This window comes from Palaemon carinicauda, chromosome 17 (genome assembly GCF_036898095.1).
Source record: "Palaemon carinicauda isolate YSFRI2023 chromosome 17, ASM3689809v2, whole genome shotgun sequence".
Classification (NCBI taxonomy): domain Eukaryota; kingdom Metazoa; phylum Arthropoda; class Malacostraca; order Decapoda; family Palaemonidae; genus Palaemon; species Palaemon carinicauda.
This window is the reverse complement of record NC_090741.1, coordinates 51,233,410-51,252,501: the sequence shown is the minus strand read 5'-3', so window position 1 is coordinate 51,252,501 and position 19,092 is coordinate 51,233,410. Positions and strand designations below refer to the sequence as shown.

General features: G+C 36.5%; 1 protein-coding gene across 4 annotated transcripts in view; it reads right to left on the bottom strand.

The window, feature by feature from the left end:
• The window catches only part of LOC137656744 (transmembrane channel-like protein 7), a 65,388-nt gene extending 47,276 nt beyond the window's left edge, over window positions 1–18,112 (bottom strand). For 2 of the 4 annotated variants that reach the window (XM_068390991.1, XM_068390993.1), the window contains exons 1-6: window positions 11,775–12,034; window positions 8,114–8,287; window positions 5,128–5,323; window positions 4,341–4,491; window positions 3,847–3,998; window positions 41–144 (exon numbers count right to left, since the gene is read on the bottom strand). In XM_068390991.1, coding sequence (XP_068247092.1) covers window positions 41–144; window positions 3,847–3,998; window positions 4,341–4,491; window positions 5,128–5,323; window positions 8,114–8,287; window positions 11,775–11,826 — 829 coding nt within the window. In that variant the 5' untranslated portion in view covers window positions 11,827–12,034. Of the gene's footprint in view, window positions 1–40; window positions 145–3,846; window positions 3,999–4,340; window positions 4,492–5,127; window positions 5,324–6,635; window positions 6,805–8,113; window positions 8,288–11,774; window positions 12,035–18,025 lie in introns of those variants that run through there. The other 2 variants (XM_068390992.1, XM_068390994.1) reach the window with 2 other exon arrangements.
• Window positions 18,113–19,092: the final 980 nt, after the last annotated feature.

Genomic DNA, 19,092 nt, shown 5'->3' with positions numbered 1-19,092 from the left:
CCCTCATTAAAAAAGAACTGCCTGACAAAGAACTACTTACCAATGCCATCGGTTAAAGTAAGACTGGCTGTGTTGTTATCCGTAGGCTCCTCAGAGTCACGACTCAAACGAACTAGCAGCTGTGGTGTCAAAAGAAATCCAGACCTGAAAAACAGAACTGTCAGTCATGCAACGCTTCGTCAATTCAATTACCGCACAGAACTCTACGGAAAACTATCCGTCTGACGTGTAAAAGTCAATCTTACCCTTTAATATGATACATAAGGGTTATTAACCCTTTAACCCCCAGGCTATTTGGAAATTTCCAACCCTTAACCCCCAGGGGGTTATTTTTTTCCCAGTACATTTTGCAGTATATATTATTTTTAAATTGCTCTAACAGCCTTAATTTTTGTCATAGAGAGGTCAGGTTGGTCTCATTCTCTTGGAAAATGCATTTTTTTGCAAGGACCTACCGGTACGTCCATGGGGGTAAAGGGATGGCTTTTGTGAAACGTACCAGTACGTCCTTTGGGGGTAAAAGGGTTAAAGAATTTTTGCTTCCTTAATCAAATCCGCATACATATATTTTTATTGAGGCATTCCTTCCTTCCTTCTTTCCGTGTGTAGGCGTCTTACAAAATAGTTAAAAGATTTAAAAAAGAAAAAGTATATATACTGTATATACAAAATCAAAATATGCAGGATTAGCGAATGTTTTACCAAGTGTTTGATAAGTTTACAAAATTTCACAATAACAAAAGTTTGTTATAAACAGTTTAGTAACCTTGGCAAAATAAAAAAAAAATTGAAAAAGCCATTTTTTAAGAACTCTGGACAATGTTTTGAATCTTATTTTCATTTTGTTCGCAGTTTTTCACAATTGTCTTTTTTTTCAGGATTTTTGAGATGATTCAGATGATTCATTGTTGAGGGTGACTTCATTCCAAATTCCTTGTTTTTGTGAAATTAATACTGATTGATGTGAACAGGATAGTAACACGATAGCTTCAGCTGCTTGTCAGGAAATTTACGCACGAGATGGAAGAAGTGGTAGACTGTAGAACTTTTGTTACGACCAGAACAAACAGATAGTTTCACATGCTTGTGTCAATTGGTAGAAAGAAAGTGAAAATAAATAGTGAAACAAATAAAAAGAATAAAATGGTATGCTTGAATTTTCATAATGGTCACAGAAAAACAAACAGAAAGTTTCACATGCTTGTGTCAATTGGTAGAAAGAAAGTGAAAATAAATAGTGAAACAAATAAAAAGAATATAATGGTATGCTTGAATTTTCATAAAGGCCACAAAAACAAAAAGTTTCACATGCTTGTATCAGTCGGAAGAAAGAAAATACAATGAGGCCAGAACAAACCAGAAAGTTTCACAAGCTTGTGTCAATCGGTAAAAAGAAAATGAAAATAAATAGTGAAAACTAAAAAGAATAAAATGGTAGACTGTGGAATTTTCATTATTGAGAGAAAAAACTAAAAGTTTCACTTGCTTATATCAGTCGGAAGAAAGAAAGTAGAATGAAAATTGGTACAATATATGATTCCTTTTCAATAGTAACCATATAACTGCAGTGTGCAGCACTTCTGCTGGGTGTTGCAGCATGTAGAGAGGGATATACAGAAGTAATAAATTTAAAACCTGTACAGACCTCCACTAGTGTGGTGACCATTTTGACGTTATTTCTCTATATATGGAGTCATAATCCATCCATATACCAAGGTACTTCCCCCAATTTTGGGGGGTAGCCGACATCAACAAAGAAACAAAACAAAAAAGGGGACCTCTACTCTCTACGTTCCCCCTGTGGCCGCGGGGGCATAAAAACAATTAGAATAGTGCCAGCGTTATCCCTGCGTGTCGTAAGAGGCGACTGAAAGGGACGGGACGAGGGGGCTGGGAACCCCCTCTCCTGTATAAAAAATCCTGTGAGACAGCAACAAAGAGATGGAGTCATAATAACCACTGTAATGTGGATTCGTTTAAAAAAAAAACATTGTGGGATTATAATACAATAACTGTTTTGGTTTATGGTATTCGTGTTTGCTTATAGGTAATCATTACATTTAATGTTACGTCGAAAAGAGTGACGATAAGTGACATCATACAGCTTCATTGATTTAGGTAGATATATGTTGTGTATTGGGAGGAGGGTGATGGAAATGGAGGTACAGGGAACGAGAAGGGGAGGGAGACCAAAGCGAAGGTGGATGGACTGTATCAACGAAGACCTTCGATCAAAGGGATTAACCGGCGATGAAGTGCGGGACAGAGATAGATAGAGAAAGCTGGTCAGAAACATCGACCCCACATAAAAGTGGGAAAAGATGCAGACAAAGAAGATGATGAAGTTGTGTTTTTTTTTATAATCTGAAGGTAAAACTGAAATACTATATGAGAATAATGCAATTGTATATATGTGTATGTACAGTAGACAGTTGAATAGAGAAGAACACAAGTAGAAGCATGTTCAATTCTGGTTCATAGTGTCCCAGTTCCCAGATTATCCTCTTCTGTAAAAGCAAAACATCAAGAGTTGAAGACACTTCAGTTGCTAATAGCACGAAACCTATTCAAATTCAAGACACTGCTATTTTTCCCCAGTCAGTTTTAAATGTAGTTATACTGTACTTGAAAATCAAAGTCTCCCTGTCAAGTGGGACTAAACCGAGGTGACATAGGATATGCCTTAACATCTGGGTACTGGAGTCAACCTGGAGTAGAGGAACTTCTCAATACCTATCTTTAGAGCTACTCATAGACCCACTCTAATAATAGTGTTTTTTTAAAGGTCTATTGCGGAAACTCATGTTCCAAAGAATATAACATTTTGAATACAGGGTAAGATCACTTCAGAAAATCTTATCTAAAGTTTACTTGACAAATTGCTCCATCAATAACATCCACACAAATTGCTTCATCAATAACATCCACACAAATTGCTCCATCAATAACATCCACACAAATTTCTCCATCAGTAACATCCACACAAATTGCTCCATCAATAACATCCACACAAATTGCTCCATCAATAACATCCACACAAATTGCTCCATCAATAACATCCACACAAATTGCCCAGACTTCTGACTACATAATAAAAGCACATCTGCACTTTATACATAACCTTCATGTTTTGTTTTAGCATTATAAGGATATGTCAACATCTCTGCTGAGTGTTAACCCTTTTACCCCCAGGATCTTTGGAAATTTCCAACCCTTAACCCCCAGGGGGTTATTTTTTTCCCAGCACATTTTGCAGTATATTTTTTTAAAATTGCTCTAACAGCCTTAATTTTTGTCATAGAGAGGTCAGGTTGGTCTCATTCTCTTGGAAAATGCCTGAATTTTCTCAAAAAATTATCAAAAATATGAAAAAAAAAAATTTTATAGCATTTTTTTGCAAGGACGTACCGGTACGTCCATGGGGGTAAAGGGATGGCTTTTGTGAAACGTACCAGTACGTCCTTTGGGGGTAAAAGGGTTAACTGGGGATTAAATCTTCAAAGATAATGCCTGAAATACTACATAATCTCTAATGCATGCAGGTGTGACTTGTTACCACACTCATACCATTTGCATCTTTGAAAAGGTAGTAGAATTTAACAGGATTTTACCTCATCCTAAGGTAACCTTGACCATTTTTGAAGCTCTTCATTCAAACATAATGGTACATCACACACTATATCTATTAAATTAATGACAGGACAAGATAATAAAAAGTAATACCCAGTCAACTGACTTTGAACAAAATACCTTCATAAAATAAACAAAAGATAATTTAAAAGCAAAGAAAATATAGGTAGGATAACTTGCAAAATAAAATGCTCAAGTTCTGGCGCTACTACTTACACAAGAAGCGAAATAACAAGATTCAGGATGAAAAGATAACGTAGGAATCTAAAGTAAGATCCGACGCCCGTCCCAAAAGTCCCTTCTATTTCTTTTAGATCTTTATGCCACAGACTGTAGTCGTGGAATGTGTCTCGAACTGACTGAATCATCTAGAGATAAAAGCATATAAAAATTATTTCAATAGTTTTCTTTTTTTTATTTTGTAAAGAGATATGTTTTAGGAACTAAAAGTGATATGTATTACCCTACTTGTTCAACTTTGAAGTATGAAGAGGCAACTAAGGATTCATTTAAAAAATAATATGAAAGGAATAACATACAGGATATTACTCTCGTAAGCAAAGAAAGAATAAGAGTGAAAATTGCTACATAAAATTTACTGGTATTTAAATTATCATTACTATATTGTATTGAAATTACAGCAACTGACCATGAAAGGCAAAAAGAATAACTCTCCACTAGTGCAACACAGACTTTGCGAAATAACGTACCTTGTACCAGTGCATGCTCATTGTATATTTAAAGGACTTCCACCCAGATATTGTGCGAGTGGCAGTTCTAGAAGACGTCTGGCGAGCTGTAAGCCGGCGTCTGATTTCCTTTTTAACTTTCAGAGGTTTGCATAGTTCTCTCAAAGCTTCCCTGTTAGGGGAAAAAAAAAAAGCAATAGTTTCAGCTCTTTTTCCACAGTGCTGAAGTTATGAAGAAGATTTATCTACTCTACTGCAATCTATTTATCAAAAGTCAAGCAATGTATGTCAGCATAATTTACTTGTAAATATAATCATTTCCTAGGAATGTTGGGCTGTTTAGTTACTTATATTCAAACAGATTCATCAAATAGTAACATTCAACCTTGATGTTGAGATCCAAATTATTCTTATTTTAAGAAATCAGATTCTTCATCATGCAAACTGTAGACATAACAAATCATGCATATATAAAATTCAGGATACTCCTAATATGACCACATAACCTCTCAAAATAGCGTGTTATCCATCTTTACACTGTCGTTAACCCTTTTACCCCCGGGCTATTTGGAAATTTCCAACCCTTAACGGTTATTTTTTTCCCAGCACATTTTGCAGTATATTTTTTTTTAAATTGCTCTAACAGCCTTAATTTTTGTCATAGAGAGGTCAGGTTGGTCTCATTCTCTTGGAAAATGCCTGAATATTCTCAAAAAATTATCAAAAATATGAAAAAAAAAATATTTTTACAGCATTTTTTTACAAGGACGTACCAGTACGTCCATGGGGGTAAAAAGGGTTAAAATACCTGCGCATAAATTTCCCATCTATATCATCCGACATCAGTTTCTCATCTCCCCCCATAGCTTCCGTAATTTCATCCAAGGCTTCCTCCTCTGTCTGTGGGGTAACTCCCTTCCTACGACGAGCAATGACCGTGTTGAACCACGCCGATGGGCGTCGATCAGCTCCATAATGTTGGAGATGGCTTCCCAAAAAATCAACTGAAAAGAAAAAATTATTATCATATTAACCCTTTTACCCCCAGGCTATTTGGAAATTTCCAACCCTTAACCCCCAGGGGGTTATTTTTTCCCAGCACATTTTGCAATATATAATTTTTAAATTGCTCTAATAGCCTTAATTTTTGTCATAGAGAGGTCAGGTTGGTCTCATTCTCTTGGTAAATGCCTGAATTTTCTCAAAAAATTATCAAAAATATAAAAAAAAAAAAATTTATAGCATTTTTTTGCAAGGACATACCGGTATGTCCATGGGGGGGACATACCGGTACGTCCATGGGGGGAACATACCGGTACGTCCATGGGGGTAAAGGGATGGCTTTTGTGAAACGTACCAGTACGTCCTTTGGGGGTAAAAGGGTTAATAAATCTTTCATGTCTGAATTTCCATTACGAAAAAAAAGTTCCAAGTAAATTAATCAAAATGATTATAAAGGCAAGGACACTAATATTCAAGTGTCAGCTGGAATCTACAGTGCAAGTGTTATGAAACAATATGTATAAAGTATATGACTAATGTCAATAGTTAATTAGTTGCTTACATATTAAAATCTTTATCATAAATTTTCCTATATCAGCCTCTCCTTTTACAAGATTAAACAATGAGAGGTCTCTCATGTCTCTTCTATCCTTTGCAATAATCCATTCAGATAAAGGCTTTCATCTATCAGCTATTTCCACAATTTCCCGGGACTTCATACAGGTTATTATCTGGCCACTCCACTTATAGACTATACAGTATTTAAGGATTTTCTGAACAACCTTTACTCTTTCCTTCTCATCACAAGTCCAGACTATCTCAATAATTGAGTTCTCAGCCATTTTTTTCAATATCTGGACATATCTCTCTTTAATTGCCATAACAATTACCAATAGTCTGGCAATCTTCTTCCATTTCCACCATAACACCATCTCTCTTAACTCCTGCTTCATGGTCCAGTGTCTCAAAAGAAAAAAGAAAATCTACCTGTGAAAAAGCTTACATATTCACTTCAACTGGATTTTTCAACTCTTTTATCTTAACCCATTTACTCCAACTTCAACTGGATTTTTCACCTCTTTTATCTTAACCCATTTACTCCAACTTCAACTGGATTTTTCACCTCTTTTATCTTAACCCATTTACTCCAACTTCAACTGGATTTTTCACCTCTTTTATCTTCACCCATTTACACCAACTTCAACTAGATTTTTCACCTCTTTTATCTTAACCCATTTACTCCAGTTTTGTATTTGAGGACCACTAATATTTCTTACTCCAAGTAGTTTGCAATCAAGAAAAACCAATCCATACCTCTGTTTCTACTATTTGAAGACGAATCACTCTCACAATCAGCGAAACGTACTCTGTGAGGCAATTCCTCACTAAAACAGAGCATTTCAAAACTATCTGTCACAGCGTGAGCCATTATATCCTATCTCACAGTAAACCTATGAATATCTGAATAAAAGCTGGAACTGTTAACACTAGCTCAAAACAGAATCAACACAGCTACTGACAGAGAGTAAATATGCTGAAGACATTTCCTGTCTAAGGATTTCCTGTCAAGATAAAAAAAAAACTTGCCACGGATTCTCTCTATTTACTCTTTTAGTCAAAATAATGCAAGTGCCAAATAAAATACATAGTAGTAGTTTTGTTGTTTCAAAAAACAGTGACTTATAATCCTAAGAGCTTCTGTGACTGCTGATAGATTTCTTCCAATACGGTAACCGTGTTATCATTCTCTTAAACAATTGAAACATTACAACTGTCTTTTCCTCCTTTCAAATGTCAGAAGTGAATGAGATTATGTAATGGGGTAAAAGCGGGAATATCTTATCCCTACGAAAACCAGATTAGTTTGAATAAATCTAAAAAATAACAGCATAAAAGGAATGAGAGAAACATTGAGTACATTGAGTGCCCATAAAGAACAAAGGAAATGAAAAGTAAACAAATAATACCAAACTAAAAAAAAATTAAACCATACTGAAGTATTACTCGTGTAGGCCTGTGCATCACTTACAATACTGTATAACATAAATTGTAAGTAGAAAATGTTCAAACTGAATAAAATGCAAAACTTCTGATTTTCGTTAAACACCACCTGAATTGGTTAGCAAATGTATCATAACAGCATTTTCATAGAAGTAATAACTTGGGAAGGTTTTTGTTGAGCACTGCCTCATGTTTGAGTGGAATTACATTATGCAATTTCCCCCTCTGAAATGCATCATGAACCTACAAAAGTTGGAATTTGGTTGATAATATGTTACTGTATTAATTATTATTAGTAATACTACTACAGTATATATAAAAAAATTTATCTGGGTCTGGAAGAAGAGTGACAAGGGAAACTTTTAAGCGTCTACACAGAACCTTCTATTATCATTATTATTACTTGCCAAGCTACAATCCTATAATCAATTTTTTTTAGTAAGGCAGATTTGCACCGACTCACAGGGGTGCCCTTTTAGCTTGGAAAAGTTTCCTGATCGTTGATTGGTTGGGCAAGATAATTCTAACCAATCAGAGAGCAGGAAACTTTTCCGAGCTAAAAGGGCACCGCTGCGAGTCAGTGCAAAAGCGGCTCATTAAAAAAATTTTAGTATAGTTGAAAAAGCAGGATGCTACAAGCCCAGGGGTCCCAACAGGGAAAATAGCCCAGTGAGAAAAAGAAACAAGGAAAAATAAAATATTTTAAGAATAGTAACAACATTAAAATAAATATAACTAATTTCATTGTTTCCCCTCCCTCATGCATAGAAGATAATTCAGTAATTACTTGCCTCCAGAACGTGATGGCATGGTGTTTTTCAGTCGATGCTCTCTTCCGCTATAGGAATGGCATTTCGCAGCAACATCTGTATTTCTTGGTGACATGTGGACATCTGTGCATGCTCTCCGCAAGTTAACTTGCCTGTGTTCATCCTCACTTGAGATACTCTGTTCTTCTTGTCTAACTGAAATATATTAAACCCTTAACATCCAAAAAAATAGGATTTTTTTTTTACATAGCAAAGGTAAAATACACATAACTCGCATAGTACTGTACAGAAGTGCTTAAAAATATTGCCATAAACTAGAGCCAATGTTAAGGTAAAGATTTGATATACAGTACAGTCTTAAAAATCAGTCCTTTATTTAATCATAAAAACATGTTCTTTAAGTAATATATTTTTCCTTGCCATACAAAACTGAGTCTTTTGAAATGGGCATATGTCTAGCGAAGAGGACCCAGTTCCCCCACTGGTCAGCTTTGGCGCCTAGGATGCTCTCAGTGCATGGAGGAATTTCATTACAAAGCCTTAAAGCAATGAGAGGAAGCAAGTGACAGGCGCCCTGTTGACTTGACTGTCCCGACCACTATACGAGTAGCAAGAAGTGAGATTGTGATGGATGCCGATTCTATGACCCCAGGATGACACTAGGGCAAACACTCGTGAAGAACTGGGGTACCGTGGAAAGACCGAAGCACAGCACTTGAACTGGTATTTCTTGTTGTCTAGACTGAATCTCAGATACTTCCTTGAAGACGGATGGATTGGGATCCGGAAGTATGCGTCCTTTAGGTCCAGCATGCACATGAAGTCTTGTGGTCTTACCGCTTGTCTGACCTTCTCCAACACGGCGTGGACTTCGGCCTGAAGGGCCAGCTCCTTTGCAGATCCCTTTTGCGGTCTTGTATTCCTCGATTAGGACTTTTTAAGACTCCTTAGACTCTTTACTCGGAGAGAAGAAGGCCTCTAGCATCGAAGGTCTTGGTGTTACAGCCCTCTGTTGGTCACCCGTAGGGGAAAGGATGGGATCCTCCCTGGGTTTCGAGACTACTCTGTGATCTCGCGGGATTTCTTCAATGAACGAAGGCCGCAAAGAATTGGATAAGGACTCTTCCCTGTAAGAGAACTCAGTCTGAACTGATAAGTATGGAGCAGGAGGGCAAGGAGAAGTGGGCAAGGCAACACTTGACCTTACATTGGATGCCCTGATGTGGGTGATACTGTTCCGTAGAATGGCGCCGTTCTGGTGAAAGTTGATGAAGGTTTTCGTGGCCGCTGTGCAGTTGGAGAGTGTTCGCGAGTAGTCACCTGTGGACGAGCTGCTGATGGGGACTGTTGTTTGCCTGCCGATCGTTAAGAAGATCAGCGCGATGGGGAACAGCGAAGAGCTGGTGTTGTTTGCCTTCCGATCTCTCTGGGGAACGATGGGCAGAGGGTGACTGGCGAGTAGTTGAAGGCTGCTGGTGGGTTGCCGAGCAGCAAACTACAATACCAGTGTAGGGTGAGCTGTCGGCGAATCAGCAATCAGTGAGCCAAAGATGAGCAGCAAACCGTAGGGGAGTGGCGAATGGCTAACCGTTGGCGAGTGGCGAATGGCTTACAACTGGCAAACGGATGGTGACTGACGAGCAGTCGTAGGCTGCTTGGTCAGTTAGCAAGCAGCGATCTGCCGTCGATCAGCGGGTTGACTCGGCGATCAGCGAGTTGGCGATCGAAGAGCCGAAAGTGAACGGTGAACCATATTTGAGCGGCGAACTGATAGATAAGTCAGCGAGCGGCTGCATGCCAACGGGCCAGTGAAGGATGAGGGACTGGGTGGCTGGAACTAGCTGGAGAGGCATTAACCGGAGTTCACTGACGACCAGGTGGTGAGGAAAATTGGTCTGACGAGAGATGTAATGCTGGCAAGTGACGAGACTGAGGAGAGTCTGAGGTCAAAGGTAAAGGGCGATCAGCAAGATTTCTATTGGCGATCAGTGATCAGGGAGCTGGAGATTGACAGTTGGCGAAAGCATGAGCAGACAATCGGCGATCGGCATTGTGATCATCACTGAGCTTGTGATCAGTGATCGTTGAGCTTGCAACACTGGTACAGACTGGACTCAAAATCGGCCTCTGAAAAGGATCTTTTACTTAGTAAGAGAGTTGCATGGATGTTCAACTCCTTTATATATTTTTCTTTTAATTTTTCAAAGATTATAAGTAGAGAGCTGAAATACCATTGAAACCAAGAGCATAGAAATATTACTAAATTTAAATAGTAAAGGTGAAGAATAAATAAGGAAATAGAAAATATATATGAAACCCGTACATTGTAAAAAAAAAAAAAAAAAAACCATGCATTTTCCCCATAAAACCGGGGTTTTTTAAAAGAAAAGAAAAACTGCCTGAGCAAGGTTTTTATTTTTTTTTTAGACCTGGGTTTTTTGACAAACCTGAGGGCAAGAGTTGTCACAAGTGGCAACGGCTTGCAGAAACGGGAAAGATTTCCTTGTGATCAGGGGCACCACTGCTTTGCTAAGTGAAGCAACTGAGCCCTCTGAAACTGAGGATTATCCAGGGCTCAATGATCGACATTCTTGCTCGTTTGTCCTCCGAAGAAGATAGAATAAGGAGAGGCCACGGGGAGGGAATAAAGCGCCGGAGAAATAAGTCGGTACCGGTAATAATTCACCATCGGGGAAAACCCCGAGGGATACGAATCCCTTTCGGACTTATTCTTCCGTCGCCTACCGACACGCACGCTCGAGAATACTTTTGTTTATAGCCAGTTTCATTATTAGCGGGAGGAAATAGAAGACACGTCCTCTTCCGCCAAGTCAAAAGCAAAAAATGACGTGATACATAGAAAGAAGACACTCTCTTCCTTGTATAACTCTTTATTTAGTCAAATGGATGACTGATGAGTCACCTGGTACACAAGAGAAACAAATATACGTAATAAAAGATACAGAAATAAGTAATGAATAAACTGAGGTAAATGACATAGCTATGTAATACACTATAGTCCATTTCTTTTAGCGACGCAGATTTGCACCGACTCGCAGCGGTGCCCTTTTAGCTCGGAAAAGTTTCCTGATCGCTGATTGGTTAGAATTATCTCGTCCAACCAATCAGCGATCAGGAAACTTTTCCGAGCTAAAAGGGCACCGCTGCGAGTCGGTGCAAATCTGCATCGCTAAAAGAAATTGACTATAGGTAAGTGGTCATGGTCATACACCTAACGTAAAGTTTATGGCTCATTTTTCAGCAAGCCGGACAAATAGATCCATCGTTAAAGATCAAAAGGGTTTGTATTTGTGTCGGAAGTAACTCAATTTCACAAAACATCTTTCAAGAATAAAATCAAGACATGAAATATCAAAACTGAATGGTATAATGAAGATAATTTTTTCGGTGGTTATGAAGAATTTTTTTCTAGCATGAAAAATCCCTTCCCCTACCTCCGCTAACTAGCGCGGGGGTAGTTAACCCTCGTTAAAAACTATTGGCTCGTCATTTCAGCTACGCTAAAAGGTAAACCCAATGTAAATAGCGTGGTTTGTATTTCGGTTACGGAACAAAGAATTTTTTTCTAGCATGAAAAATGAAAATAATTCTCATTTCTACATAACAATAAACTAAAATATCATACATTACAAAAAATAAGTCTACTTATTGCAATACTTACTGTCACTTAGTGGAATTTCTTCTACTTCCACTTGATACGTGCGTGAATCCATTTCAGCAAACTAGAGTCCCAAAAACATTACAAGATCTACTGCCAATATCAAGCACCCTCAACTGGGATAATTTGAAATTCTAAAATAGCAGCACCATGGTTTCTCAACAGTACCTAAAGGAGAAACAGTAATTCTTCTATAGTTCTATTAACAAGTAAATTCTTCTACCTCTCCATGAAGGGAATAATGCAACACTGCACTGTACTCTTATCTTATAGCTATATCATAAAATATAAAGCACTCTAATGTGATAAGAAGTTAGCAATACCGGCGCTATCACTGATAATTTTGATAAGGAATATGACTAATCTAATCAACCACACTTCCAAGAAATAATTAAAGGCCACATAAATAAATGTTGCACCTCTAAAATATACATAGATAAGTATGAAAATAATCAACCTTAAAATACACAAACAGAAGATTCATTTTATCTCTGCCAAAAATAACACATAAAGGAGATTTGACCATAATTTCCCAGATAAAATAGTATCATTATCTTCACAAAAAAAAAGTAGTTTTGATGAAGGAAAAACTTATTTTTGGGGAGGTGCTATGTAGTCTCAGAACATCAGATAAGTTATCATTTAATTCTGGTCTTGAAGAAAATTCTATTTACGACAATGACTAAGTTAGAATTAAAAGGCATAAAAAAAATAATTTCATATCAAGCCTATTTTCTCCCTTCAACATATATGTTATTTAAATCTACCTTCTGCTTAAAGTCATTATTCAAACAGTACCAAATTTAGAACTCAACTAGAGTACTTTACAGTATAAACCAAAATTTCAGTTTAATTACCAAAATCAACAACCAAAAAGCCAGCATACTAGTTAGTGGGAACACGCAACCTTCCTCAAGGTTTTTTAGCTCCTATTACAGTTATGTAGCTTGCTATGAAAGTATCAACAATGTAAAAATATTCTTCTAAATATCACAAATTTTAACCCTTTTACCCCCCCTGCTCATTTGGAACTTTCCAACCCTTAACCCCCACGGGTTATTTTTTATTCAAGCACATTTTGCAGTATATATTTTTCAAATTGCTCTAACTGCCTTAATTTTTGTCATAGAGGGGTCAGGTTGGTCCCATTCTCTTGGAAAATGCCCGAAATTTCTCAAAAAATTATCAAAAAAATAAAAAAAAATTTCTAAATAGCAGTTTTTTTGCAAGGACGTACCGGTACGTCCATGGGGGTAAAGGGATGTGTTTTGTGAAACGTACCAGTACGTCCTTTGGGGGTAAAAGGGTTAAAAGAAATTTGCATTTTTTCTAGCTACACACACACGTGTCCTTTAATAGTAGTATGACTTCAGCAAAAATGGAAATGAGGTTAAACTTTATAACAAGATGGTGATAGTAGTTGGCAGGTGGCGGGCAAGCCTCACCCACCCAACTTGGCAAAGAGCAGCAAATTTGACCTTGAACCTAGGATTTGTGAGAAGGTTGAGGCAGGATGTGGAACTTGAATGACTCATGATGTTTGCATTGTTATGAAAAATACAAAGGAGCCAAAGGTGAAGACTCCTACCAATCTCATAATAGCATGAATATAGAGATGTTGAATATATTGGCTTAGGTTTCTACCAAGAGAATGATACACAGTCATTGATTAAACTATATCCTTTACAAGTATATGTCATATGAATACATCTCGGGGTGGGTCGTGGTCGTTTCTAGGGTGGCTGGCTGTCCTGCTGCCCACCTCTACGGGTCCGAAGGTCCTCAAAGAGGACTTAGGCATCGTCTTGGAGTCCTTAGACTCCTTACGAGGAGGAAGATAGGTTTCCAGCGAGAAAGGTTTGGATGGTCTGGACTTCCTGGGAACCTCTGAAAACATGACACTACTGTCATGAGGCAAGTCTTCCTCTAAAAGTGGTAGGGCGAAGACTGGAACGATCTCCTCACGTGAATCCCTTGGCAGTGGTGGCGAGAAGCCATAAGAGCAGGGAGAAGGAGAACTGGAAAGGTTTGACCTTGTCCTCGACGGCCTAACTGGAGTCAGCTTTACCCTTGACGAAGTGTCGATCTCAGAAACTCATCTTTTCCTCTTCAGAGGGGAGACAGACGTGGTCCCTTGCCGTGCGTCTGCTGGAACCGAAGATCGCTGGAGGTTCTCGGAGGGTTCTGAGATGCAGGCTTAAAAGGCGGGTCCAAAACCCTGGATTTTTCAGGCACTCATCCATAAAACTTTAAAAATACATATTTCTGGCAACTAACATCAAAACAATTCTAAATATCTTTAAACACAGCAGTAACACTTATTTCCTCTAAAAAAAAAATGGCCATTAGTTTTGGAGGCTGTTAAATATGAATAAAATAAGGACAGTTTCAAATATGTGATGCAGTGGGGGAGAAGTTTGTGATAAATGGGTGGAGCTTGTATAGGAACTGGAGGTAGGGGATTGGCCAAAAGAAGGTCATGAGACAGAAAAAAAAGTTTGAGTGAAGGTTACAAATGGGTACCAGAACCAATAATACAGAAATTGGGTAAACAAAATTTTGACAGGAGAACCACCTTAATGAACTGTTCACATTGTCTTCTTCTATCACGGTACCCAAAATAAAAGCAGAATTAACAGTATTTCTACATAAGTAGGTATCTGAGTTACACTTGTCTGTCCAACTTGGTAATGGAGTTCAAACTGTTATTTTAAAGGTTAAAGGTGTCTGGTTTTACTTCTTGTTTCAACAGACTAGATGCTTACCAGAACGTCAGCCAGGCAAGCCCAACACCCCCTTGTGGTGCCCAACCACAGCAGTGGCCTCTCTAGTAAATAGCTTAAATTCACAATCCCGAACTGGAATCGATCGGCTGCCATATGAATGCTAGGCAAATACGTTACCACTCTATAGCCAGGGTAAAACATCTTAAATTTTAAAAATATGAGTTTTCACAATTATTTGCATTTGAACAGTTCATAGCACCTATTAAAACAACAGGAAATCTTCTTATTTTCTTCATTAGGAATAGTGTTATAGTAAATATATAACCAGACATTAATAACTGACCAGGTACGTCCCAACTAACTACAAAGGCTCCCATTCGTATTTCATTCCGTTATCGTCGTCGGCGCCCACTCGTGTCCGAGTATTGGGTTCTGTCGTTAGCCATCAGCCTCCTATCAGAAGAAGGGTGGAGGAAACGACAGAATGCCAGTAGCTGGGTATATTGTTTTGGGTGGTCGTGGCTTTGCAACGGCCACGCACACACACTTGGCCCACATCGTTTTCACCACGGCTCAAGACATATGAGACAGGCGGCTTCTCCGATGTTGGTTGCATCGGGCTGCCGGGTTCTTGTTATGCCAAGGCCCGCCTTGTTGCCTGCCCGATAGGCATTACCCTCTTCTGCCGGCGCTGGGAAGCTCCGACGTTGGGGTCTTGTTTGGTTTGGTTTGGTTTGATTTTGAGTTTTCCTTCTCCTAGCCTTTGCCTATCTGAAAAAACAGCCAATTTCTGACGTTTTTTACTCTATTTTCTGGCGATCTTAACCCTGTCCCAAAAAACTACAAAGGCTCCCATGAATTCTGTACAATAATCTATTCCAGGATAAAATCACATTTTGGTCTAATGCTAGTATCAATTACATAAGATTACTCTATAGAGGAAAAAATACATTCTTTTCATTATCTACATTCTTTTCATTATCTATATTTAAAAATGTTCCTTTTCTATATTATCTATATGTTCTTAGCCACGCAAGCTACATACTAACAATTGGACATTATGACTATAATGTAAATTGACAAAGTTAACCTAACCCTTTGTCAGAAAGAACAATAAAAAGACCTAAATGCTCAAAGATACGTTTAAAATTGAAAGACCATTGTACGAAGTTTCACTATTATTTCCATATATCCATGTACAGAATCACAATACTTAATTTATCATTACAAAATAACATGAACCATATAATTCTTTGTTCCAAGTGACATGACAGAAGACTTTTTTTTTAGTCTGACTTAAATTAATAGAAATAATTCCACTAAAGGCTTATACTTCCCAAGTAGGTAAGGACACAGCTTGTAGGTTAGGTTAAGGGGGGGGGAGTTTAAGTTAGTTGATGTCCATTTTTAATGAACGCGTGAGGAACTGGCCGCTTATATACAAAGGCTCCAAATTATTTTTATTTTATATATATTAAAAAATGCTTCGTTCCTATATTATCTATAAGTTCTGAGCCCCGCAAGCTACATATTGACAAGTGGACGTTGTGACTATAATGTAAGTTGACAAAGTTAACCTAACCCCCTGTCAGAAAGAACAATAAAAAGACCTAAATGCTCAAAGATACGTTTAAAATTGAAAGACCATTGTACGAAGTTTCACTATTCTTTCCATATATCCATGTACAAAATCACAATACTTAATTTATCACTACAAAATAACAAACTATTTAATTCTTTGTTCCAAGTGACATGAAAGAAAACTTTTTTTCCGTCTGACTTAAATTAATCGAAATAATTCCACTTAAGGCTTATACTTCCCAAGTAGGTAAGGACACAGCTTGTAGGTTAGGTTAGGGGGGGGGGGTTTAAGTTCGTTGATGTTCCTTTTTAATGAACGCGTGAGGAACTGGCCGCTGATATACAAAGGCTCCAAATTAGTTATTTTCATTGTATATATTAAAAAATGCTTCGTTCCTATATTATCTATAAGTTCTGAGACCCGCAAGCTACATATTGACAAGTGGACGTTGCCACTATAATGTAAGTTGACATAAGCCAAAATTAACCTAACCCCATGTCAGAGAGAACAATAAAAAGACCAAAATGCTCAAAGATACGTTTAAAATTAAAAGACCATTGTCTGAAGTTTCACTATTCTTTCCATATATCCATGGACAGAATCAAAATACTTACCTTATCATTACAAAATAACATAAACTATATAATTCTTTGTTCCAAGTGACATGAAAGAAGACTTTTCAGTCGGACTTTCATTAATCCACTTAAGGCTTATAATTCCTAAGTAGGTAAGGACACAGCTTGTAGGTTAGATTAGGGGGGGGGGGAGTTTAAGTTAGTTGATGTCCATTTTTAAAGAACGCGTGAGGAACTGGCCGCTGATATACAAAGGCTCCAAATTATTTTCATTATATATATTAAAAAATGCTTCGTTCCTATATCATCTATAAGTTCTGAGCCCCGCAAACTACATAGTGAAAAGTGGACATTGTGACTATGATGTAAGTTGACATAAGCCAAAGTTAACCTAGCCCCTTGTCAGAGAGAACAATAAAAAGACCTAAATGCTCAAAGATACGTTTAAAATTAAAAGACCATTATATGAAGTTTCACTATTCTTTCCATATATCCATGTACAGAATCACAATATTTACCTTATCATTACAAAATAACATAAACCATATAATTCTTTGTTCCAAGTGACGACATTAAACTTTTTTCAGTCTGACTTAAATTAATAGAAATAATTCCATTTAAGGCTTATACTTCCCAAGTAGGTAAGGACACAACTTGTAGGTTAGGTTAGTGGGGGGGGGGGAGTTTAAGTTAGTTGATGTCCATTTTTAATGAACGCGTGAGGAACTGGCCGCTGATATACAAAGGCTCCAAATTAGTTATTTTCATTGTATATATTAAAAAATGCTTCGTTCCTATATTATCTATAAGTTCTGAGCCATGCAAGCTACATAATGACAAGTGGACGTTGTGACTATGATGTAAGTTGACATAAGCCAAAATTAACCTAACCCCCTGTCAGAAAGAACAATAAAAAGACCTAAATCCTCAAAGATACATTTAAAATTTAAAGACCATTGTATGAAGTTTAACTATTCTTTCCATATATCCACGGAGTGAATCACAATACTTAATTTATAATTACAAAATAACATAAACTATATAATTCTTTGTTCCAAGTGACATGAATGAAGACTTTTCAGTCCTTCATTAATAGAAATAATTCCATTTAAGGTTCACACATCCCAAAGCATCTTGTTAAAATAATGAAACTCACAATACTTAATTTATCATTACAAAATAACAAAAACTATATAATTCTTTGTTCAAAGTGACGACAGAAGATTTTTTTCAGTCCTTCATTAATAGAAATAATTCCACGAAAGGTTCACATTTCCCAAAGTTTCTTATTAAAATAATAAATTTTCTTAATACACCATATTAAACACTACATATCATCATGCAATATCAATATTTCAATAAGTAACTTACCATAAAACGTCTTTGTCTACCATAGACAAAGTAAAGCAAAGTTCTGTCATGAACCCGAAAGTTGTGCTCGCGTGTTTACTTATGTTCACGTGCACTTACGTTTATTATTTACATATTTTTTTATCCAACTCATTTCATGGTGTAAAGTTTACTGATTATATTTCCTTTTTATAATTTCGTATAAATTTTAATCTTTAAAAAATCTATATTCCTATATACAGCATTTATTTATCTAAAGTTCAAATACAGTCCATATAATTAACACGAAAGTGGAAGCGTTTATTATTAACATATTTTATTTCAACTTATTTCATGGTGTAAAGTTTACAATTTATATTTATTTATTATAGAAAGTTCGTATAAATTTTAATATTTAAAGAATATATATTCCCCTATATAACATTTATTTATCTTAAGTTTAAATACAGTCCGAAAACTCATACCATATAATTAACATGAAAGCGGAAGCGTTTATTATTAACATATCTTATTCAACTCATTTCATGGTTTAAAGTTTACAAATTATATTTGATTTTTATAGAAATTTCATATAAATTTTAGTCTTTAAATAATCTATATTCCCATAGATAACATTTATTTATCTAATATAATTAACACGAAAGTGGAAGCGTTTATTATTAACATATTTTCAACTTATTTCATGGTTTAAAGTTTACAAATTATATTTCCTTTTTATGGATTTTGTATAAATTACAATTTTTAAAGAATCTATATTCCTATATACAGCATTTATTTATCTAAAATTTAAATCCAGTCCCAAAACTCATACCATATAATTAACATGAAAGTGGAAGCGTTTATTATTAACATATTTTATTTCAACTTATTTCATGGTGTAAAGTTTACAAATTATATTTGTTTTTAATAGAAATTTCGTATAAATTTTAATCTTTAAAGAGTCTATATTCCCCTAGATAATATTTATTTATCTAAAGTTTAAATACAGTCGGAAAACGTACCATATAATGAACATGAAACTGGAAGCGTTTATTATTAATATATTCTTTTTTTAACTTATTTCATGGTGTAACTTTTACAAATTATAT